Source organism: Elaeis guineensis, chromosome 3 (assembly GCF_000442705.2).
Source record: "Elaeis guineensis isolate ETL-2024a chromosome 3, EG11, whole genome shotgun sequence".
In the NCBI taxonomy this organism is placed as follows: domain Eukaryota; kingdom Viridiplantae; phylum Streptophyta; class Magnoliopsida; order Arecales; family Arecaceae; genus Elaeis; species Elaeis guineensis.
In genome coordinates, this window is record NC_025995.2 from 18,706,586 (window position 1) to 18,732,826 (window position 26,241).

Sequence of the window (26,241 nt, forward strand, 5' to 3'; positions counted from 1 at the left end):
AGAATTCAGGTTCAAGTTTAACTTGGATTACTGACCCAATTAGCTTTAATTAAATCAAGCTCAATTAAATCAAATCTAACCTAAAATAATTAGCACTTGAATTCAATCTCTCAAAGTCCCTTGGATCACAGATCAGATCATATTCATCCTCGAAATTAAATCGCACCTCATGTCCAGTGCTAACTAGACAGTCAACATTTAATCCTATATGACCTCTAATTTAATTCTTAATTAAGCTAATCTATTTATTCAATCAATTTATATATTTTAAAATTAAACACATAGATGTTAGATCAATATTTTCTATATTGCTTGACTTTGTGCGTGACTCCATAGATTTGAATACTAAACCGATAGTATAGAAACTATTTTTTGTACTAATCAATGTGATCATCTATTAATGATATTCGATATCCAAATAGATTAAATATTTACAAAATAATATTTAAAAACTTTAGAATATGATTACCGCATAATTCATCCCTTTAACCCTCAATACTCAGAATGGCCTAAGGTTTAACTGTCAACCCTGGATGAGTCATCCATATTGTATTTCAATTTTTTTCAAATCTTGTAATGGATCATAAAGATTATCCTAATCAAGATTTTACTAGATTAAAATATAGTGATGCATTAACTCCTACAATCCAGAGGGGTCAATCCCATCTTAATCCACACACAGACTTCGCAAGTACTTGACTATACCTAGTAGCTTTCCGTCATTGCATTAGAAATATAGATAGTCTGGTATCAAAGCACAGTGAGTTACTTGCAAGTCACCATGGTGATCTCAAATCGGAGGGACACTTATGCCCATATCCATTATGAGCTGCTCTTGACAGCAGAGTGCTCCGCAGGTGAGTCACTGTTCAGTGACGATGTACTCCAATATCTCACCTCTATGCCATACTTAAAGGGAAAGAAACCTATTTCTTTGGGAGAATGAGATGGATAACCCGGGTGCATCTAAAAATTTTCTATACCAATTTGATAAAGATTGGATCTTTACCCGATTCATAGTGAAACAGGGATCAAATCTCCAAAGATTTGAATCTAAAGCCTCGCATATGTCTGAATCTACAGACCCTCTACTTCGCGTGCATGCCAAGCTTTGTAGGAAAGTGGGATGAAGCCTTGGATTGAAGCACCTTCACAAGGCAACAAGGGATGGGAGAGAGCCTCTGGTGTGATGCCTCACACCAGCAAGAGGGGATGCCTAAAGATGCTCCATGCCAAGGAGAAGATGGGATGCCCAAGGGAATGACATGCCAAGAGGAAGGGTGACGCCTCCTCTTCCTTCAAGCTTCCTCTCTCTCTCTTTCTCTCCTTAGCATATAATCTAATTGTTATGCTATGATAGTTAGAGGTCCTCACCATTTATAGATAATTCTCCATGACCCATAAGATTAGGATTTCTATTTCAAACAGACTTTAAATTAATCCATAACTTATCAAAGAAGGAGTCCTAAAGGAGAAAAGATTGGTGCCTAACTAGGCACCCTCATGCACCCATGCCCACACCCTATGTGGGGTGGCAACAACCAGCACCCCACCTGATGTTGGTCATGCACCCACGCCCACACCCTATGTGGGATAGCAACAACCAACACCCCACCTGATGTTGGTCAGCCATGAAGAAGAGAGAGTTTTGGTAAAAGTGGACTCTAAGGATCTAATCCAAAAATAGGTCAATTCGAATCTAATTCGAATCTGATTTAAAATAATTTTGAAAAGACTGTCAATCCTAAACTATTTAAAATTTAAGACTAAGTTTAACTTGAATTTTTGAATCCAATTAAGTCTAATTAAATCAAATCTAATCTAAAATTAATTAACACTTAAATCCAATCTTTCATTGACTTCTTGGATCAAAGATCAAATTTTGTTTATCTCCAGAACTGAACCGGAACCTCATGGCTAGTGCTAGCTAGATATAGTCAACTATTCAATCCTGTATGACCTATAACTTAATTCTCAATCAAGATAGTCTATATGTTCAATCAAGTCACATACTTTCAAATCGAACATATAGATATTGATCAATTTTTTTCTACATCGTCTGACTTTGTGTGCAACTCCATAAGTTTGAACACTAAGTTGATAGCATAGAAACCATTTTTTGTACTAATTGAAGTTACCATCTAGCAATGATTTTCGACATCCAAATAAGTTGAATAATTGTAAAGCAATATTCAAGAACCTATGCATATGGTCACTGCATAATTCATCCCTTTGATCCTAAATACTTTAGGATGACCTAGGGTTAACTGTCAATCCTGACAAAGTCATTCATATTGTATTTCAACCTTTCAAATCCATCATATAGATTATCCTGATCAAGATTTTACTAAATTGAACTACAGTGATACATCAGCTCCTATAATTCGGAGAGGTCAATTTCATCTTGATCCACACACAGACTTCGTAAGTACTTGATCGTACCTAGTAGCCTTCCGTTACTGCATTAGAAATGCAGATAGTTTTGCACCAAAGCACAGTGAGTTGCTTGCAAGTTATTATGGTGATCTTAAGTTTGAGGGACACTTATGCTCATATGCTTCGCAAGCTACTCTTGACAGTAGAGCACTCAGCAGGTGAGTCACTTATTCAGTAACGATGTACTCCTACATCTTACTTGTATACCGTACCAGTATCTCCACACTCCTGGTTAAGAGGATAACCAACCCATATGGCACACAATGACTTTCACTCGATAAATGTCATCATCCTTTAATGACGTATCATTTGATCGCGAACATATTTAAGAACTATACGATAAATCTTTCTTTATCGATTACTTCATAGTTCTAAGGACTTCATCACAATACAAGAGTTCTATAAAGAAGATGTAACTTTATGATGAATAATATCAGAATAATTTTTATTTAACGATCAATAATTCATATACAAAAGAAATACAATCATCCATACGATTGATTTTAGGACACATCTTCCAACAACTCCCACTTGGACTAAAGTCAATCAGGACAGTATCTTATACCCATCTTTCATTTGTGATCATCGAACTCTTTGATCCCGAGAGCTTTAGTGAAGGGGTCGGCTAGGTTTTCCTTCCAGTCAATCTTTCGAAGGTCGATGTCACATTGATTCATGATCTCTCGTATAAGATAATAGCGACGTAGAATGTACTTGGTACGCTGGTGTGACTTTGGTTCTTTCGTCTGAGCTATGGCTCCAGTGTTGTCATAGTATAGCAGTACGAGGCCATCAATAGAGGATGTAACTCCAAGCTCGATGATAAATTTTTGCAACCACACCGCCTCCTTTGCAGCATCGAATGCAGCAATCTATTCCACCTCGCATACAGAATCGGTCACTGTATGTTGTTTGAAACTCTTTCAGTAAACTGCTCCTCCATTTAAGGTAAATACATAGCTCGACATGCTTTTGCTGTCATCACTATTTGACTGAAAACTAAAATTAGTGTATCCCATAAGTTTTAGATCAGTGTCTCCATAGATAAGCCACTGGTCTTTAGTATTTTTTAAATACTTAAGGATTATCTTCACAATCTTTCAATGATTTTCATCCAGATCTAACTGGTATCTACTCACTACTCCTAATGAATAGACCACACTGATCTCATACATGTCATGATGTACATGATAGATCTCACTGTCGAAGCATATGGTATTCTACTCATATGCTCTCTCTCCTAAGGGGTTGTCGGATAATTCTTTTTGAAATTCTCCATATTGAATCATTTCAATATAATATCGATGTATGTGGATTGGGACAATCCAAACAACCTTCTAGATCTATCCTTATAGATCTTCATCCCTAGGATGTAGGATACTTCTCTCAAATTTTTCATAGAGAACTGTGATGATAACCATAGCTTCATACTCTGTAAAATTGGGATGTCATTTTTTATTAACAGTATATCATCCACATACAGTATAAGAAAGATGACCACAGAATTGTTGGCCCACTTGTAAACACAAGGTTCTTCTCTATTCCTAATGAAACCATATATTTTGATTACCTTATCAAAATGTATGTTCCAACTCCTAAATGTCTGCTTCAGTCCATAAATGGACCTATTTAGCTTGCACACCTTAGATTCATCTGTGGATGTGAATACTTCAGGCTGTATCATATAGACCTCTTCTTCTAGCTCACCATTTAGGAAAGCGATTTTGACATCCATTTGTCAGATCTCATAATCTAAGTGAGCAACCATTGCAAGCATAATCCAGATGGACTTGAGCATTACCACAGGAGAGAACGTCTCATCATAGTCAATACGATAATGCTGACGATAATCCTTGGCAACTAGATGAGCTTTATAGGTCTCTACCTTTCTGTTTGCTCCTCTTTTTCTTTTGAAAATCTACTTGCACCCTATGGGTTTTATACTTTCGGATGGATCAACTAGTGTCCATACACCATTGATCTCCATGGACTCTATCTCGGACTTCATGGCCTCTAACTATTTTTAGGAGTCGAGCCTTTGCATGGCTTCCATAGTATCTAATTTGATAGAATCATAATCCTAGATCAAGAACCATAGTATCTATCTGGTCAATGTGGTACTCTATCGGATCTCCTTAATGGTGCCTTTACTGGCTCAGAATTCAATTCTCCAATCAAATTTGATTCTATGTGTGTCGGTCCTTCCACCTCATGAACTTTATCAAATTCAATTTTACAGGTATTAGTTTCTTCTCCAAGAAACTTCTTTTTGAAAAAGACCATCCTGTCGCTAACTAACACCTTTTGTTCTTCAACGAGATAGAAGTAGTATCCTTTAGTTTCCTTCAGATATCCTACGAATAAGTATTTATCAGATTTTGATCTAAGCTTATCTGTCTTTAAATGCTTGACATAAGCTGGACACTCCTAGACCCTAAGGTGTGAGAGCATCGATCTACGTTCTTTCCATATCTAATACAGAGTTTTATCGACAGACTTGCTCGAAACCTTATTAAGAATATAACAGACAGTTTCAAGAGCATATCCTCAAAAGAAGATTGGTAGACTTGTAAAGTCCATCATGGATCGGACCATGTCTAACAAGGTTCGATTCTTCCTTTCGGACACCTCATTATATTATGGTGTTTCAGGAGAGGTCTACTGTGAGAGAATTTTATTCTCTTTTAGATATGTTAGAAAGTCACTGATGAGATATTCGCCTCCTTGATCTGACTGAAGAGTCTTAATACTCTTTTCAGTTTATTTTTCTACTTCACTCTAAAATCGTTTGAATATTTTAAATGATTTCAATTTATGCTTCATAAGATAGACATACCATACCTCGATAGATCATTTATAAATATAATAAAGTAGTAGTATCCTTCTCTGATGCCTGTATTCATAGGTCCACTTACATCACTATGTATTAGACCTAGGACATCACCGGCCCTTTCATCTTTTTTCTTAAAAAGTGATTTGGTCATCTTACCAAGTAAACAGGATTCACAGATTGGTAATGATTCACAATCATTAATTTTAAGGATACTTTCCTTGATTAATCTGTTTATTCTATTCTTGTTCACATGACTCAGCCTACAATGCCAAAGATAGAAGTTGCTGACATTATCTATTTTAGGGTATTTATTTGATGTGTACATTATACCAACAGGCTGTGATAATATGTATATGCCATGTCTTAATTATCCTCACATAATTGTAGTATCATTCATAATGATATCATAAAAATTATCCTTTATTAAAAACTTATAATCAAGTTTGGCTAAAAGGCCTATAGAGATGACATTCATTAAAAAAAAAGACAAGAATGACAATCATCTAACATGACACTACTAGACTCGAAAATAAGCTGCATAGTTCTTAAAATCAAGACTGGAATAAGGCTTCCATCTCCAGCGTTCAAAAACTACTCACCTTCTTTAAACTTCCTACTGACCTACAGTTCTTGCAAAGAATTGTATATATTAATTGAACTTTCGGTATCTAATACTCAGGTAGTAAATCACAAACAGAGAAATTATAAGGAGTTATCATATAAGTACCTTGTGAAGCAACTGATTGCTTGTTTCTCTTGTTCTTAGGCCTATTTGGATCAAGAGTAACTTTATAAAAAAATAATTTCTTTTCTAATGATCTAGCTTCTTGCAAAAGAAGTATTCCATCTGGCTCTTGTTGACTTTCGACTTTTTGCTCTATTTAGGCTTTTGATCGACAGCATGATTCTTATGTATCTTTTTTTCTTTCCTCTGTTAGAGGATCGACAACCTACAAACTAACCTTCCACTACATGCACTAGCTCCTTTTAGAGCTGATGGTCCTTCTTGAATATCTACAACAATCCTAGCAAATCATGATAGTTCACTACAGGCTTAGTCATTGTGTAATAACTCAAGAATGATAGATAGGATTTTGTAGTGAATTGAGAATTGCATCTTTGCCTAACTGTTCATGCAACGAAAAATCAAGTTTGCTAAGACACTCAATCTACTCGATCATATACAATACATGATCAGTGATTGAAGCCCCCTCTCGCATATGGGTATTGAATACTGCATAGGAGGTTTTATGTCTCTCCGCATCCTCTTGGGTATCGAAAGACTCATTTAATATTTGAATCATATCCTCTGACTGTGCATCCTTGAACTTATGGCTAAGTTCGTCATTCATGACTGCCCTCATAATACACACACAGTCATGCGTTCATAGCAGGTTCTTTGCGTGCCTAATTGGTAAGCACGTACATGATCCTTTCATGCTCTAGGACAATCTTCAACTTTCGATACCAGCTATCGAAGTTGGATCTGATAAGCTTGTCGCTATCCAACAGCGAACAGAGTGATAGTGTGTTGGCCATAGCTTAAAAAAAATAAAAAATCTAGTAGCATATGAATTATTTTCAATCTCAAAGATATAGACTTTAGTCTAAAGATTCTTTCACTATTTTATATGAATTGATAGTATCTACCTCCAATTCAAAAAATTATATTAATTCTTTAGTGGGTACTAAAATCTATACAGACTGCATTCGGATCCAAGTGTGGCTCGACCAATCCTAGTGCATCCATGGGTAGGTTCATAACTAATTATTTCTCTAAATAATTTTTGACAATTAAGTTTTACCGCAAGTATCTCTTCAGCAGGCGTGTGGCACCTCCACTAAAAATCCTGATCAGGTCCAACTATTAACATTACTACACCAAGTGCATCCAACAAACGAATATCCAGACCTGAGTGTGGCTTGGCTAACCTGAGCATTGATCTGAAGGGCACAACAAGATGGTCATATGATAAATAATAATTTCAATACCCAATAGACACCAGGCATGTGGTGCCTCCAATACCTATTTGAAATATTGAACTTATTATCATGCACCTTAATGGGAGGCTATGAATAAATTATCTCCAAACTGTATCATTTTAAGGATCTAATAATTTAAAAAATTTGATTTTATTAATTTAAAAATAAGAGAAAAAATTGATCTACAAGTTATAAATTCTCTCACTGTCTTCACTAAGTCATATAGAGGATTAGACACAAGCAGTCTAAAGACACCTGAATCAGTCATACTGATTTGCCTTAATGACATGGGTCAGTTAAAATCAATTAATGACCTAATCAAAATACAATCTATCATGTTGGCTAGGTAAGTGAGATCAATGAGAGAGATATGCCATTAACTCACCGTAGACGCCATCTAGGTGAGTAGCTCCCAATTAATAACCATTTGATCAAAACTGTCAAACTTATCTGAGACACCAATTGGTTAATTAGTTTTGATTTGATCCATCAGAAGATTCGGACTCAACTATTGAGCCATAATTATGATCCATTTATTAAGATCAAAAATATGGATTGGATCAAGCTTCAACTATTGAGGTTGATTTAGAAAAATTCTGACTTGATCTAATTCAACTCTGGATTAGATTTAATCAATTTTTTTATTTCATCCATATTTATTTCTAATCCTAGGTCTAACCCAATAAAAGGATCTAATTCATACTAACCCATTGCCTATCGATTTATGTGGTATCTTAATAATCTTTCATTCTTAAATTTAGATCGTTTAAACTTAATTTAAAATTAAGTGTGTAAAATATGTGTTTCAGTTTATAGAACTATTCTATCAAGATTTCAAGTGAAGCATACCATATATTTCATATCATAAAAATAAATTATATATATATATTTAATAATTAAATATATATTAGTATAATCTAAACTTCAAATATACATCACATGTATCATGATAACTTTTAGATCAATACCGATTGCATCTAATGTAATATAATTTTTAGATTTTAAAATAATTTTTATATCTAAATTTATCTTATTATAATAAATCATAAATTATTTTAGATCTAATCTAAATTTATTTATAATTAAAATAATTTATAAAAAATTATTCACTTTTTTTTCATTAAACTTGATCACAATGATACCCTTACACATCATAAGAGAACTCATCGAATGGATAAGAGAGGAAGACTAATTCCTTCTATCTCTTATGACCGGACAATCTGATGATCTCATTAATCTGAGTACTGGGCTACTAAGATCTAAAATCTTATTTCATATGAAATCACATCAATATATAATTTGATAAAATAATTTATGTCATGAATATGACTTTGATCTCATCAACCATGTTCATCATCTAATCTAATCAGATTTGATGCATCATATATATCATATCAGATATGATACATATCTTATGCTGATTATAAAATATTAATTTAGATCTAATATCATATAAAAAATTAATTAGATACACATATGAATGCATAAAGATTAATTTTCTGGTTAGATCTATTTTGACGTTGTGTAAAATTTTATTAGAAATCGGATCTAAAAATCTGTCAAAATAAATTCAATTCAGATCTAAAATAAGTCTAACTTCATAATCAAAATAATAAATTAAAATTTTATTAAAATAAATTTAAAATAGATTTTAAATCTGATTGTTATTTCAATAAAATTTAGCACAATAAAATTCTGTTATAACAGATTTATAACAAACCTTAACTAACTATTGATTAGGTTCTTGTAATTTAATCAAAATTAGGTCATAAATTTTATTTAAATAAATATAAATTAAATTTAATATCTAATATAAAATCTAAATAATATACAATATATTAATAATTTAAAAAAATTAATTATATATCATGTATCATAGCCCTGCTCTGATACCAATTGAAGGAAAAGAAATATATTTCTTTGAGAGAATGAGACGGATAGCTAGAGTGCATCTAAAAATTTTCTATACCAACTTGATAAAGATTGGATCTTTACTTGATTTATAGTAGAATAGAGATCAAATCTTCAAAGATTTGAATCCAAAGTCTTGCGTAGGTCTGAATCCACAGACCCTCTACTTCATGCTACGTCAAGCTTCGTAGGAAAGTGAGATGAAGCCTCAAATTGAAGCACCTTCACAAAGCAATAAGGGAGGAGAGAGAGCCTTTGGTGTGATGCTCCACACCAGCAAGAGGGGATGCCCAAATATGCTCCACATCAAGGAGAAGATGGGATGCCCAAGGGGATGACATGCCAAGAGGAAGGGTGACACCTCCTCTTCCTTCATGCCTCCTCTCTCTCTTTCTCTCCTTAGCACATAATTTAATTATTATGCTATGATTGTTAGAGGTCCTTTCTATTTATAGATGATTTTTTATAATCCATAAGACTAGAATTTCTAATTCAGACAGGCTTTGAATTAATCCATAACTTATCAAAGAAGGAGTCCTAAAAGAAAAAGGATCGGCACCTAACTAGGCGCCCTCATGCACCCACACCCACACCCTATGTGGGGTAGCAACAACCAACACCCCATCTGATGTTGGTCAGCCATGAAGGAGAGAGAGTCTCAATAAAAGTGGACTCTAAAGATCTAATCCAAAATAGATCAATTCGAATTCAATTCGAACCTGATTCGAAATAATTTCGAAAAGACTATCAATCCTAAACTATTTAAGATTTAAGATCAAATCTAACTTAAATTTTTAAACCCAATTAAGTTAATTAAATCAAATCTAATTTAAAATTAATTAGTACTTAAATCTAATCTCTCTAGACTCTTTGGATCATAGATCAAATTTTGTTCATTTCTGGATTGAATCTGAACCTCATATCTAGTGCTAGCTAGATATAGTCAACTATTCAATCATGTATGACCCATACTTAATTCTCAATCAAGTTACTCTATACATTTAATCAAGTCATGTACTTCCAAATTGAATATATAGATATTGGTTAATTCTTTCCTACATCGTCTGACTTTATGCATGACTTCATAGGTTAGAATATTAAGCCGATAGTAAAAAAATTATTTTCTATACTAATCGAAGTTATCATCTAGTAATGATTTTCGACGTCGAGTAGGTCGAATAATTACAAAATAATTTTTAAGAATCTATGCATATGGTCACCACATAATTTATCCCTTTAATTCTGAATGCTCTAAGATGATCTAGGATTAACTGTCAATCTTGATAAAGTCATCCACATTATATTTTAACCTTTTAAATCCATCATATAGATTATCCTAATCAAGATTTTACTAAATTAAAATATAGCGATACATCAGCTCTATAATCCAGAGAGGTCAATCCTATCTTGATACACACATGACTTCGCAAATACTTGACAATACCCAGTAGCCTTCCATCACTACAATAAAAATATAGATAGTCTGGCACCAAAACACAGTGAGTTACTTGCAAGTCACTATAGTGATCTCAGATCTGTGGGACACTTATGTCTATATGCTTTGTGAGCTGCCCTTGATAGCAGAATGCTCAGCGGATGAGTCACTTATTCAGTGACGATGTACTCCTACATCTCACCTATATGCCATATCAGTATCTCCATGCTTTTTGATTAAGAAGATAATCAATTCATATGGCACACAACGACCTTCACTTGATAAATATTATCATTCTTTAACAATGTATCATTGGATCACGAATATATTTAAGATCTATATGATAAATCCTACTTTATCATTTACTTCATAGTTCTAAGGACTTCATCACAACATAAGAGTTCTACAAGAAAGATATAATTTTATGATAAATAATATCTGAATAATTTTTATTTATTAATCAATAATTCATACACAAAAGGAGCACAATCGTCCATATGATTAGTTTTAGGACACATCTCCAACAATACTAGTATTTCCACACTCCTTGGTTATAAAGATAACCAACCTGTATGGCACACAACGATCTATACTCGATAAATATCATCATCCTTTAATAACCTATTATTTGATCATAAATATATTTAAGAACTATTTGATAATCCTTCTTTATCGATTGTCTTTATAGTTCTAAGGACTTCATCACAACATGAGAGTTCAAATAAGAAAGATGCATAATTTACGATAAAAATATCAAATAATTTTTATTAATTCATAATTCATATATAAATTATAAAAAGTATAATCATCTAAATGATTGACTTTAGAACATATTTTTTAATAACTTTCACTTGGAATAAAGCCAATCGGTACAGTATCTAATACCCATCTTTCATTTGTGTTCATCAAACTCTTTGATTCTGAGGGTTCTAGTAAATGGATCGATCAAATTCTTCTTTCTGTCGATCTTTTGAAGCTCGACATCATCTCGATCCATGATCTCATGGATAAGATAATAGTGACACAGAATATATTTAGTTCTTTGATGAGATTTTGATTCTTTAGCTTGAGCTATGATTTCAGTGTTGTCGCAGTACAGCAGAATAGGACCATCAATGGAGGGTGCCACTCTAAGCTTGTTGATGAACTTCGACAATCAGACCACTTTTTTGGCAGCATCGGATGCCGCAATATACTTCATCTCGCATACTAAATCAGCTACAATGTGCTGCTTGAAATTTTTTTAGTAGATCTCTCCTCCATTAAGAATACATATGTAGTCCAACATACTTTTACTATCATCATGATCTAACTGAAAATTAAAATCAGTATATCTCATAAATTTTAAGTCAGATTCTCTATAAATGAGTCATTGGTCCTTAGTATTTTTTAAATATTTAAGAATAATTTTTACAATCTTTCAATAATTCTCATTCGGATCAGACTGATACCTACTAACTACCTCTAGTAAGTAGGCCATATCCGACTTCATATATATCATAGCGTACATGATAGATCTCACTGTCGAAGCATATAAGATTTTACTCATACGCTTTCTCTCTTGAGATATTATCGGATAATTCTTCTTAAAGAGAGTAATTTCATGATCTATCGAAAGATAGTCTTTCTTAAAATTCTCCATACTGAATCATTTCAGCATAGTGTCTATATACGTGGGTTGGGATAATTCAAGCAACCTCTTAGATCTATCTCTATAGATCTTTATCCCTAGGATGTAAGATGCTTCTCTCAAATCCTTCATAGAGAATTATGAAGATATCCAAATTTTTATACCTTGCAATGCAGGGATGTCATTCTCGATTAAGAGAATATCATCCACATACAACATCAGAAAATAACTACAGAACCATTAGCCCAATTATAAATGCATGGTTCTTCTCTATTCTTAATGAAGCCATATATTTTGATTGTCTTATCAAAATGTATGTTCCAACTTCAAGATATTTACTTCAATTTATAAATGGATCTCTAAAGCTTGCACACTTTAGATTCATCTATGGATGTGAATCCTTCAGATTGTATCATATACACTTCTTCTTTCAGCTTTCCGTTGAGGAAAGTGATTTTGACATCCATTTGGCAGATCTCAAAATCTAAATATGCTACTATTACAAGCATGACTTGAATAGACTCGAGCATTGTCATAGAGAGAATATCTCATCATAGTCAATACCATAATGTTGATGATATCTCTTGACAACCAAATAGGCTTTATAGGTCTCCACTTTTCCGTCTGTGCCTCTTTTCTTTTTGAATATCCATTTGTATCTTATGGGTTTAATTCCTTCAGATGGATCAACGAGTGTCTATACATCATTGATCTCCATAGACTCTATTTTGAATTTCATGACTTCAAGCCACTTCTTAGAGTTAGATCTCTGCATGGCATCCATATAGGTTATCAGATCCTCATTGTTTTTATCAAGTTCAACAGGATCATATTGCGGATCAAAAAATTATAGTATTTGTCTGACGATGTAATACTCTATTAGATCTCCTCAATAGTACCTTTATAATGGGCTTTGAATTTGATCTAATCAAATTCAATTCTGTACTTTTACTTGTCTGTGTCGATTCTTTTACTTGACGAACTTCATCAAGTTCAATTTTAGTGGCACTAGTCCCTCCCCCAAGGAACTCTTTTTTCAAAAAGAATATCTTATAGTTGACGAACACCTTTTATTCTTTAATAAGATAGAAGTAATATCTCTTAGTTTCTTTTGAATACCCAACAAAAGAGTACTTATCGGATCGGGATCTAAATTTATCATTCTGCAAATGCTTGACATAAGCCGGATAACCTCAAATCCTAAAGTAAGAGAGTATCAACCTACATCTAATCCATATCTCATATAGAGTTTTTGTGATTAATTTGCTTGAAACTCTATTTGATTGAGAGTATCGATCTATATGGCATACAATGATTTATACTCGATAAATATCATCATCTTTTAATGACGTATCATTTGATCATGAATATATTTAAGAACTATTCGATAAATCCTCCTTTATCGATTGTCTTTATAGTTCTAAGGACCTCATCACAACATGAGACTTCAAATAAGGAAGATGCATAATTTATGATGAAAACACTAAATAATTTTTATTAATTTATAATTTATATATAAATTATAAAAAGTACAATCATCTAAATAATTGACTTTAAGATATATTTCTTAATATTATGTTTTTGATATCCGTGAATCTTATTTCTATGTCTCTTTTGGGAAAAATTGGAGTGAAAGTCACTTTTGAGTTAGATAAAATCATAATGACTAAAAATAATGTGTTTGTGGAAAGGGCTATTGCAATCAGAGTCTATTCACTCTGAATGTACTTGATATTATTAATAATGAGAATGGCTCTAGGTTTATTGCTTGCTTGATTTTATTCATCTATGGCATGGTAGATTAGGTCATGTCAGTATGTCTTATACCAAGAAAATGAAAGAACTTGGCTTAATCTCTAGTTTGACTAATAAAAATATGGATAAATGTGAAGTTTGTGCTGAGACTAAATTAACAAATCTTGTAAGTTGGTAGAAAGAGTAAGTGAGATATTGAATTTAATTCAGACAGATATGGCAATTTAAAGTAAACAATGACTAAAGAAAAATAATGTACCAGATGACAATTATAGATGACTATTCTAGATATACGATGGTATACTTGTTAAAAATAAAGATAAGGCTAGTGATATGTTTGTGAAGTATAAGAATGAAATAGAAAATCAGTTAAATAAAAGAATTAAAAGGCTCGGATCTGATAGAGATGGAAAATATGATTCAGCTTCACTTAATGAATTATGTGAAAAGGAAAGAACAATTCATGAGGCAACACCAGCTCATTCACCTAAGTCTAATTGTATTAGTTAAAAGAAAGAACAAAACTTTAAATAAAATGAACTCTTTGCTAATTGATTTAGGTGCTCCTAATAACTTGTGGGAGGAAATACTTCTATCAACTTATCATATACAAAATCAAATTTTCTTTAAGAAAATAAAAAAAAAACCCTTATATGAATCATGTGGAAAGGATATGCACCTAACATAAAATATTTAAAAATGTAGGGGGTTGTCTTGCTAAGATGATATTATCTGATCCAAAAAAAAATAAAATTAGATTCTAAAACTGTTAATTGCATGTTTATTGGTTATGCTTTTCATAGTGTAGTATATAGATTTCTTGTGCTTAGAAGTGATGTGCTTGAACCTAAGAAATGGCATAAGAAATTTGATAAGGTATTGTTGTCTTATAGTTATTCATATATTGATGCTGATATATATATATATACTGAGCTTGAAAATAATAATTATGTTATTCTTAGCTTATATGTTGATGATATCTTCATTTTTGGAATTAAATTAGAAATTATTGAAAGGACAAAGAAACTTCTTGCATCAAATTTTGATGTGAAAGATTTAGATAAAGCTAAAGTAATTTTGAGAATAAAAATAGTCAAGTCATATAAAGGTTGAATGTTATCACAAGAATATTACACTGAAAAAATCTTAAGAAAATTTGGCATTTTGAAAGTCAACCTGTTTTTAGATCTTTTGGTGGTAATTCACAACTAAGGAGAAACAAAAATAATAGTATATCTCAGTCTAAATATGATCAAATAATTGAAAGTTTAATGCACTTGATGATTATACTCGACCTGATATTGCTTATATTATACATAGACTAAATAGATATACACACAGTCCTAATCAAGATTAGTAGAATGCTTTAATTAGGTCGATGCAATATTTGAAAAGTATAATAGACTATGGTATTTTGTATAGTGGCTTTTTTGCTATACTTGAAGAGTACAATGATTCTAATTGGATCACTGATTCAGATGAGACAAAATCTACTAATGGCTATGTGTTCACTCTTGGTAGGAATACTATATCTTGGAAATCTCCTAAACAAACTGTTATTGCCTGGTCCACTATGGAGTTTGAGTTTATTGCCTTAAAAGTGCAGGAGCTGAAGCTGCTTGGCTAAGAAATGTTTTAGCAGATATTCCCTTATGGACGAAACTAACACCCTCAATGTTGATGCATTATGATTGCCAAGCAGTTATAGTCAAAGTAAAAAGTAATGCCTATAATGGGAATGCATATATGATTGAGATATAATGTTGTAAAGTAGCTGCTTAAATATAGTGTGATAATACTTGACTGTATGAAGTCAGAAATGAACTTAGTGGATCCTTTAACTAAGCCACTTGGTAGAAAACTAATGAAAAGTACATCAAGGGGAATGGAACTTATGCCTATATCAAAGGTCAAGAGTGATGGTAATCCAATCTATATGAGTGGAGATTCCATGAAATAGGTTCATATGAGTAAAAACAAATCACTGGTTGACCCAAAGATTACTATCATTATAAAATATTTATATCCCTATCCTATGGTATAGTTAGTATAAAACTACAACGAATGAGGCGGAGCCTGCTCTTAATGAATTCCATAGCTCTTAAGGGTGGGGTGTTTAGTTACAGTGCATCCTAATGGATTCACTTATATGAGTGTAGAGTGGGGCCGTTCATATGAGATATTAGGCAATATCTCTAGAATACTCATAAAAATCCAGATAGGATGCATGGCCTATCGTGCCAATTCATGTTGAACAATATGACTTTTGAGAATGCAATGTGGATAGTAAATAAGTTAATTCATAATAAGGAATGTTGGTTCACAGAAATTTATATTTCACCATACTCCTATGAATTATATTTTACTTATTCTATGTTTGGTTCATAGATCAAAAGGCACCAAGCTCGATGCATTGCTTTCTTGTTGCTGACCCAAAATTTTTCTTAGACTTTTGAAATTATGAGGGTTTATTGTGAATTTATTTTAATATTTTAAAAGTCCAAAATACATTGCATGATAGCTTCATAGCCTAGAATCATGGGGTGGTTTTTTTGTTTTATGTCAATCATGATTTCTTTATATGTGGTGCAAAATCTTTGCAAGATTTATGGTTGTTTATAGTTGGAGAAAGTCAAGACCTAAAAATAGATATTCTATTCTTGTCTACACTAATTTTAACATGATATCCTATTATCTATTATGTTGTGAAAGTTTTAAAAAATTATTAATAATTATTATGATATCCTTTTACCTATTATGCTATGATACTTTTAGAAAATCAATGATTGCCCTGTTGTTCTATTCCCTATTCTGCTATAATTATGATAGTTTTCAAAATCAATGATTGCAAGAATTTTGGCTCTAATTCACAAGCTGCCAAATTTGATTTTGAATGTTAAAATGACTTGTTTTAAGTATTGAATTTTTTCAATCAGAAATCTCATTTCTTTCTTACATAATAGCCCATGTCTTTAAATAGATCAATAATCTTGCATCAAAAGATAACTTTCTCATCTTTTATTAATAGCCCTCATAGCTTATTCTGCTTTTTTAGAAAGTTTTATTCATATATTTTCTATCAAAATTTTTTGGATCAAAGATAATTGTATGTTCCTGAGACCTCATATCATAAGTGCAAATGATTGAGATACGTCTGTTATATCCTAGGAGGGTGGTCGTCTAGAAGCCTGTTGCATCAAGATTTGCTCTCTGTGAGCCAAAATCTACCCTTAAGGATAGTGGCATCATACCTCAGATGATAAGTATTTTTATCTAGTAATTTTTATTCTAATCCTTTTTCTAGTATATTCTTTTTCTAACATAGAGTTGATGCTCTCGATATATCAACATTAAACATACAAACAAAAAAATATTATTTTCTACTAAACACATAATTATTTAAAAATATCTGTTGCTACTGAAATCGATCAAGATCAAAAAATAAATGCCTGATCCTTATGCAAAGATGTTAGCACTAGAGTGACCTACAAAATAAGTCCCAAACCGGAGGTTGTGCTTCGGTGAGGATCTTCGAATGCTCTAGTCAGAAAAATAGAGAACAAAGGAGCAGCAATAGATTCTCTGAGAGGAATTTGATTAGACTTATCTAGATCCTCAGAGCTCTGATTGTTTATATAGAAGACTATCGAATAGCTGAATTATTAGTTATGAGAAAGTATGATCCTGAGATTATCAGACCATTGGATATGCCAAACTGGATGAGATAATTCAGCCCTTAATCGCTCCCATGAGTTCAGGAAAGACAGTTATGCCAAATTCTATCTATTTGAGATGGATAGTTGTCGCATACATTGAAAGGATAAGTTGGCTGAGGTAGCTCATACATAGGTTAAACCTCACGGATGCCTCAGCTCTGCATGGAGATGGACTCCTCAGCTCATACGGCAGTCATGTTGATGATCTGAGAACTTGAAATATCTTATGATGTAGTGTTGATCCGAGACACTCATAGTAACCATCGTAACACTACCTCTTACTCTTGAATCTAAGAATCAGATGAAAGAAGTACTCCAAAAGTACCTCGGATCTGATGCCACGCGCTTTTGCCCCCATGCTTGCCTTTTGCATTGAAAGCGCGTGATGTCAGCCTAATGCGACTGATGTGGACGGGCATAAGTGTTGGGACCACTCAGACGATGATTCTTTGAGGTTTTAATTACTTTGCGATTGCTTTTCATTTTCTTTCTCCTTTAAATTTATGCTTCGAAGGCTCGGATAGTCATAGATCTCCTTTTATGTTTATTATTCATCACGATTCCTTGGAGCAAGATGGATCCATAGTGCATGAAGAGACTTAAACAAATTCTGGCTCGTAGGAGGCAGGTCGTGGTTCCAACTGCTGAAACGGGACCCATGATTGGAAAAAAAGAACATGTCGCTCCTACCACTGAACCCATGACCCCACCATTGGAAGCCGTGATGCAAGATTTTTTAGGAGAAGTTTTGATCGACGGTGCGCCATCGGAGACAGCACCAGAAATGAGCATCGAGGGATGCTCCGAAAAAGATCCGACTGAAGTAGCATGGATGGAGAAGGTGGTTGACAACCCAAAGAAGGATTTGATGATGATGATGGAGACTGAGGGTTCTCTAAAGATGGCAACTCCTGTTGGGTGCTTTCCTGCATCTACTTCCCATGCGGGATCCTCATATCCGACACCTCATGCTCCATCCATAGGAGTGAACCTCCAATCTACGGTGGAGTACTTGAAGAATCTTCTACCACCAGTTGAGAGGTTATTCCTTAATGAACAAAGGGGGGAGAAGCGGTATGCCGATGCTTTAAGATCCCTTGTACATGTGGGCCAATATTTGGCCAACCTCGTCAGTTCTAACCTTGATGTTTCGATGATGGAAAAGGAGGAGATCGACCTACTGAAGTATCGATTAGAGCATCTAGAGAGAGATAATACTGAGCTGACCAAAAAGCTCAGCTTTATAGAGGAGGCTCAGGAGTTGATTCTCCATTGGGATGAAGAACTATGGCAGGCCGAAAGATAGATTGAGGCCCTCAAATGATAGAAATCTAAGATTGATAGGAAGGTTGAAGATCTCGAAGGGCGAATTAGCATCTTTAAAAGATAGAGATCTGAGGTCGAGAGAGATTGTTGTCGGACCCATGATGGCCTGGAGCATCTGAGAGAGACACTTGAAGCGAGAAGAGGTTCTCCTCATCTTGAAACTCACTCTCAAAGGAGCTCCAGTGGGGGTCCATCCAAGAGGGCCAGAACCTCCGAAGGGATGAGCCGTGGAGAGAGAGCTCCTCAGGGAGACAGACACTCCACTTCCAAGAGAGTCCAGGCCTCCTCAAAGTCACTCTCAGAAGTTTAGGAGATTGGATCGGAGGTGGAGCACCTGAAGAAGAGGTTGGAAGAGAGAAAGATAAATCATAAGCTTCTCTGATGCAAATTTATAGATCAGAAGATTTTACTCAAATGCATTGAAAGTAGGAAGAAGAAGCTGGAGAAGGAAGGGTCTAAAATCATAGCCCAAGCTTGCAAGGCGATGTTCTTCATAGGCTTCATGAAGTGTGTTGGGTATAAAATACCCATAGCCGAAGTCCTCAGCAAAATCAGCTCCAGGAGGACTCCGCCCGGACTCCTACGGGAACCGAGCTCCGCCTACGACTCCAACCTCAAGGGGGACTCCGCCTGGACTCCTACGGGAGCCGGGCTTCGTCGCCAACGTCAACCACCGGTAAGATCCGTCCGGACTCCTACGGGAGCCGGACTCCGCCGACAACTTCAACCGCAAGTAGACTCCGCCCGAACTCCTACGAGAGCCGGGCTCCATCCTCAACATCAACTGTCGGTAAGCCTTGTCCGGACTCCTACGGGAGCCGGACTTCGCCTTTGACTTTAATTGCAGGAAGACTCCGCCCGGACTCCTACGGGAGCCAGGCTTCATCCTCGACTCCAACGGCTGCAGACAGACTTCGTCCGGACTCCTACGGGAGCCGGACTCCACCGACAACTTCAACCGTAAGTAGACTCCGCCCGAACTCCTACGGAGCGGCTCCGTCCTCAACATCAACTGCCGGTAAGCCTTGTCCGGACTCCTACGGGAGCCGGACTTCGCCTTTGACTTTAATTGCAGGAAGACTCTACCCGGACTCCTACGGGAGCCGGGCTTCATCCTCGACTCCAACGGCTGCAGACAGACTTCGTCCGGACTCCTACGGGAGTCGGACTCCACCGACAACTTCAACCGCAAGTAGACTCCGCCCGAACTCCTACGGGAGTCGGGCTCCGTCCTCAACATCAACTGCCGGTAAGCCTTGTCCGGACTCCTACGGGAGCTGACTTCGCCTTTGACTTTAATTGCAGGTAGACTCTGCCCGAACTCCTACGGGAGCCGGGCTCTGTCCTCAACATCAGCTGTCGGTAAGCCTTGTCCGGACTCCTACGGAGCCGGACTTCGCCTTTGACTTTAATTGCAGGAAGACTTCGCCCGGACTCCTACGGGAGCCGGGCTTCATCCTCGACTCCAACGGCTGCAGACAGACTTCGTCCGGACTCCGTCGACAACTTCAACCGCAAGTAGACTCCGTCCGAACTCCTACGGGAGCCGGGCTCCATCCTCAACATCAACTGTCGGTAAGCCTTGTCCGGACTCCTACGGGAGCCGGACTTCGCCTTTGACTTTAATTACAGGAAGACTCCGTCCGGACTCCTACGGGAGTCGGGCTTCATCCTCGACTCCAACGGCTGCAGACAGACTTCGTCCGGACTCCTACGGGAGCCGGACTCCACCGACAACTTCAACCGCAAGTAGACTCCGCCCGAACTCCTACGGGAGCTGGGCTCCATCCTCAACATCAACTGCCGGTAAGCCTTGTTCGGACTCCTATGGGAGCCGGACTTGCCTTTGACTTTAATTGTAGGAGGACTCCGCCCGGACTCCTACGGGAGTCGGGCTTCGTCCTCGACTCCAACGGCTGCAGACAGACTTCGTCCGGACTCCTACGGGAGCCAGACTCCGCCGACAACTTCAACCGCAAGTAGACTCCGCCCGAACTCCTACGGGAGCCGGGCTCCGTCCTCAACATCAACTGCCGGTAAGCCTTGTCCAGACTTCTACGGGAGCCGGACTTCGCCTTTGACTTTAATTGCAGGAAGACTCCGCCCGGACTCCTATGGGAGCCAGGCTTCGTCCTCGACTCCAACGGCTGCAGACGGACTTCGTCCGGACTCCTACGGGAGCCGGACTCCGCCGACAACTTCAATCGCAAGTAGACTCCGCCCGGACTCCTACGGGAGCCAGACTTCGCACCTGACTTTAGTTGCAGGGGACTCCGCCCGGACTCCTACGGGAGCCGGGCTCCGCCCGCGATTTCAACTCCAAGAGGACTCCGCCCGGACTCCCATGGGAGCCGGACTCCGTCCACGACTCCAACCTCAAGGGGACTCCGCCCGGACTCCCACGGGAGCCGGACTCCATCGCCAACATCAACTGTCGGTAAGCCTTGGCCGGACTCCTACGGGAGCCGGACTTCGCCTTTGACTTTAATTGCAGGAAGACTCCGCCCGGACTCCTACAGGAGCCGGGCTTCATCCTCGACTCCAACGGCTGCAGACAGACTTCGTCCGGACTCCTACGGGAGCCGGACTCCGCTGACAACTTCAACCGCAAGTAGACTCCGCCCGAACTCCTACGGGAGCCGGGCTCCGTCCTCAACATCAACTGCCGGTAAGCCTTGTCCGGACTCCTACGGGAGCCGGACTTCGCCTTTGACTTTAATTGTAGGAAGACTCCATCCGGACTCCTACGAGAGCCGGGCTTCATCCTCGACTCCAACGCTGCAGACAGACTTCGTCCAGACTCCTACGGGAGCCGGACTCCGCCGACAACTTCAACCGCAAGTAGACTCCGCCCGGATTCCTACGGGAGTCGGACTTCGCACCTGACTTTAGTTGCAGGGGACTTCGCCCGAACTCCTACGGGAGCCGAGCTCCGCCCGTGACTTCAACCCTGAGAGGACTCCGCCCGGACTCCCACGAGAGCCGGACTCCGCCCACGACTCCAACCTCAAAGGGGACTCTGCCCGGACTCCCAAGGGAGCCAGGCTCCATCGCCAACTTGACTGTCGGTAAGATCCGTCCGGACTCCTACGGGAGCCAGACTTCGCACCTGATTTTGATTGCAGGGGATTCCGCCCAGACTCCTACGGAAGCTGGGCTCCGCCCGCGACTTCAACTCCGAGAGGACTCCGCCCGGACTCCCACGGGAGCCGGGCTCCGCCCACGACTCCAACCGCAAGGAGGACTCCGCCCAGACTTCTACGGGAGCCAGACTCCGTCATCAGCTCCGACTGCTGTCGAACTTCAGCCGACGGATCTGCACTCCCAGGCAGGCCACAATAACGGCCACGATCCTGCTCCACTTTCTGCGGTGGATTCCGCGCAGCTCCATCACTCCCTGACAGGCCGCAGTAACGGTCACAGCACTGCTCCACTTCCTACGACGGATCTCGTACAGCTCCACTACTCCCTGGCAGGCCACAATAATGGCCACGATCCTGCTCTACTTCCTGCGACGGATATCGCACGATTCTCCCATCCGCTGGCAAGTCGCGACAACAGACGCCGCTCCACTCCCCGCGGCAGACTCCACGTGGCACACCCCGGTGATAGCCACGGGTCCACTCCACTACTCTTCGCAGCAAACTCCGCCTGACCCTGGGCAGCCCACTGCCAGACGGTTACAGATGTCGCTATCAGGCTACTGCCCCCTCCTCCTATAAAAGGGGGCTCCAGATACGTTATTCAATAAGCTCTCATCTTTTATCTAAAAACTCTGCTAAATTCTCCGTTCGAGCACTCCATTCTTGTTGAGGCAGAGAACTGACTTGAGCGTCGGAGGGTCTTGCCGGAGCAACCCCACCTCCAGTTTAGACTTCCTTTGCAGGTCCGACGGCGACCGCGACTTCCTCGACTCCAGCTTCTCCGACGCAGGCGAATTTTTGCACCAACAGGATTGGCGCTAGAGGAAGGGGTGTGTCTTCACAGTACCCTTGTTCTTGAAGGAGCATTCAACGGAGCCACCCCCGATCGTCTCCTCCGACACCCACTCCTTGTTTCCCCCCACGGGATCCATACTTGATCCTCCTCGCAAGGCGTCCACGCGACGGTCCACGGCCTCCACGGCCAGATCTCAGGCTCCGACCTCTCCTCCTGTTTCTCAACCTCCTCCTCCTCCTCCGACGCGGCGGTCGGCGCGGAGCAGTTTGACCTGCTGGCGCAGCAGGTCAGAAGCCTCACCGAGGCTGTGCAAGCTATGCAGCAGCAGCAGCCGCAGGCATCGGTACGCCCGGAAAGGGTATCCCCGGAACACTAGAATCTGGCGGTGGGGCGGGCCACCTGGGCCAGCCGCCCCGTCCTTCCTGGGAAAACGAACCCGAGGGTAGAGAGCCCTCAATCGGACCACGACTCCACCCCTGGAAGATCCCTGCCCCCGTTCTGCCAGAGGATCCTCGAGACTCGAAGTCGAGAGGATTTCCTGGACCGGAGGCTCCAGAAGATGATCCGACGGATCGAAGAACTCCGCCATGTGCCCCTCACTTATGGTGAGGATATTTGTACTGACCCTCCCTTCTCCAAATGATCATGCAGGAATCGATCCCGTCAAACTTCAAGCTTCCCTAGTTCGAAAGCTACGACGGGTCTTCGGACCCGGTTGATCATCTGGAGGCCTTCCGGACGATGATGCTGCTTCACGGTGCTCCTGATGCCATTTTATGCCGGGCCTTCCCGTCCACCTTGAAGGGAGCGGCAAGGAACTGGTACTCGACTTTGAAATTGGGTACCATCTTTTCTTTCGATCAAATGAGCCACCAATTTGTGGCCCATTTTGTCAGCAGCCGGCACCCCCGGAAGGATTCGGAGTCCCTCATCAACATCAAGCAAAGGGAAGGGGAGTCCATTCGGGCCTACATCAACCGCTTCAACGTCGCGGCGCTGGAGGTCCGAAACTTGGACCAATCAGTCGCAATGGCCGCCCTAAAGGGTGGCCTTCAGAAGAATGATCTTTTGTTCTCCCTGGAGAAGAAGTATCTCAGGGATTTTGCTGATTTGCTGGCCTGGCCGAAGGATACGTCCGAGCGAAAAGCCTTCAAAATGAAGGATGAAGAGACGGTGAGGGAGCGGCAAGCGGGAGACTCGAGTAAGCCCGCAATTGAAAAAAGGCCAAAGGAAGCCCGGCTGCGTTCTCGATCCCCTCCTGGGCATAAGCGCGCCCATACTCCACCCCGGGCGCGCAGGCAGAGAAGCCTGGATCGTGGGGTTCGGCGGGGTTTCCCACCAGGGAGATTCCGAACTACGCCCCCCTCAACGCCTCGAAGGCCCAGGTATTGATGGAGGTCAGGGAGCAGCTCCCTAGGCCGAGAGGATGCACACACACCCTGGGAAGCGCAACCCCAATAAGTTCTGCCTCTACCACCGCGACCACGGCCACGACACAGAGGAATGCATCCAGCTCTGGGATGAGATCGAGGAGCTCATTCGGTGAGGTCGACTCGACAGGTTCATCCGACGCAGGCCTGAGGTAGAGGAGATCGGCCAAGGGCCCTTCCGCAGCCTGAACTGCCAAGAAGGGAGGAGCAACTCGGGGACCGACCTCCCATCGGGACCATCGACTCCATCACCGGAGGGCCTCAAGGAGGAGCGGACCACCCCGACCGTGGAACTCAGAAAATCTGTAAATGTATCACTTACGATTTCACCTTGAATCTAAATTTCTTTTTACTTGACGTACTCTTCCCATCTGACGTGGATTTATTATGACTGGATATGACCCCTCCAAACGCTTGAAACAAAGTTATGTTAGGAATGGGGGAGAACCCCGTCCTAACATACCTAAAATGAAAGTTCGACTATCTCGAAATCGGATTGGGGGAGAGGCCTTACAATGCCCTAATGTGCCCCCACAGCATGTCAGGAACAGGAGGAGAACCTCGTCCTGACATGAGCAAAGTCAAAGGCCGATTCTTTTAGACCGGATGGGGGGAGAGGCCTTACAGCGCCCTAATGTGCCCCCACAGCCATGTCAGGAACAGGAGGAGAACCTCGTCCTGACATGAGCAAAGTCAAAGGCCCGTTCTTTTAGACCGGATGGAGGGAGAGGCCTTAAGCGCCCTAATGTGCCCCACAGCCATGTCAGGAACAGGAGGAGAACCTCATCCTGACATGAGCAAAGTCAAAGGCCCGTTCTCTTAGACGGATGGGGGGAGAGGCCTTACAGCGCCCTAATGTGCCCCCACAGCCATGTCAGGAACAGGAGGAGAACCTCATCCTGACATGAGCAAAGTTAAAGGCCCGATTCTTTTAGACTGGATGGGGGGAGAGGCCTTACAGCGCCTTAACGTGCCCCCACAGCCAAGCCGGGAATGGGAGGAGAACCTCGCCCTGGCTCGAGCAAAGTGGAAGGCTCGGACTCCTACGGGAGCCGGGCTCCATCCACGATGCCAAGGAAGACTCCACCCGGACTCCTACGGAAGCCGGGCTCCATACACGATGCCAAGGAAGACCCCACCCGGACTCCTACGGAAGCCGGGCTCCACCGGCGACTTCTGCAGCAAGGGCTGATGGTGGCGAAACCCGACCGCCCAACAAGATCGGATGAAAGGAAAAAGCCCCTCAGCGGCACCTCCTCGCTTCTATGCAACCCCGCGAAAAGCGGGGGGAGGGCCCTCACTCTGAGAAGAGGAGGAAAATTAAAAAGGAAGGATGACGAACTACGACGGGAACAGATGAAGGATGAACCGCACCAAAAGACCTAAAGGACTTCGTCCCAACTGAAACGGGGGGTTCCTACCGAACACCTCCGGCCTCTAAAAAGACTTTCGACATCGGTTAGGAAGACAACGATATCCCCGAAGCAATGTGGAGCCCGGACGGCCAAGCTCAGGCTTGCAGCCATGTACGATGAGAAAGGCGAGCTAACGCATCGACGACTGGGCACCCCCAACGATGCCTACATCAGACAGGTCAAACGACAAGAAAAGTTCGACGGACGGTGATTTAGTGCAACGCACGGACGAGGTAACACAAAACACCCTTTTCATTCCATTTTCGATATACACGCTACAAAGCCCGAAGGCCAAGGAAAGAAAGGCAAAAGACAAAAAGGAAGTAAATACATGAAAAGACAGAAAGAGAAAAGAGCTCTAAGGAGGCCCTGCTCCCTCCGACCTAGAATTATCTACTCCATCCTTAACCAGGACTGCCTTAGATTCTCAAT

At 39.9% G+C, this 26,241-nt stretch overlaps 1 protein-coding gene across 1 annotated transcript in view; it reads left to right on the forward strand.

The window, feature by feature from the left end:
* Positions 1-15,610, forward strand: part of LOC140856192 (magnesium transporter MRS2-I-like) — a 45,079-nt gene extending 29,469 nt beyond the window's left edge. Inside the window, exon 4 of the mRNA XM_073253337.1 lies at positions 15,429-15,610. Coding sequence (XP_073109438.1) covers positions 15,429-15,610 — 182 coding nt within the window. The remainder of the gene's footprint in view (positions 1-15,428) is intronic.
* The last annotated feature ends 10,631 nt before the right edge of the window (positions 15,611-26,241 follow it).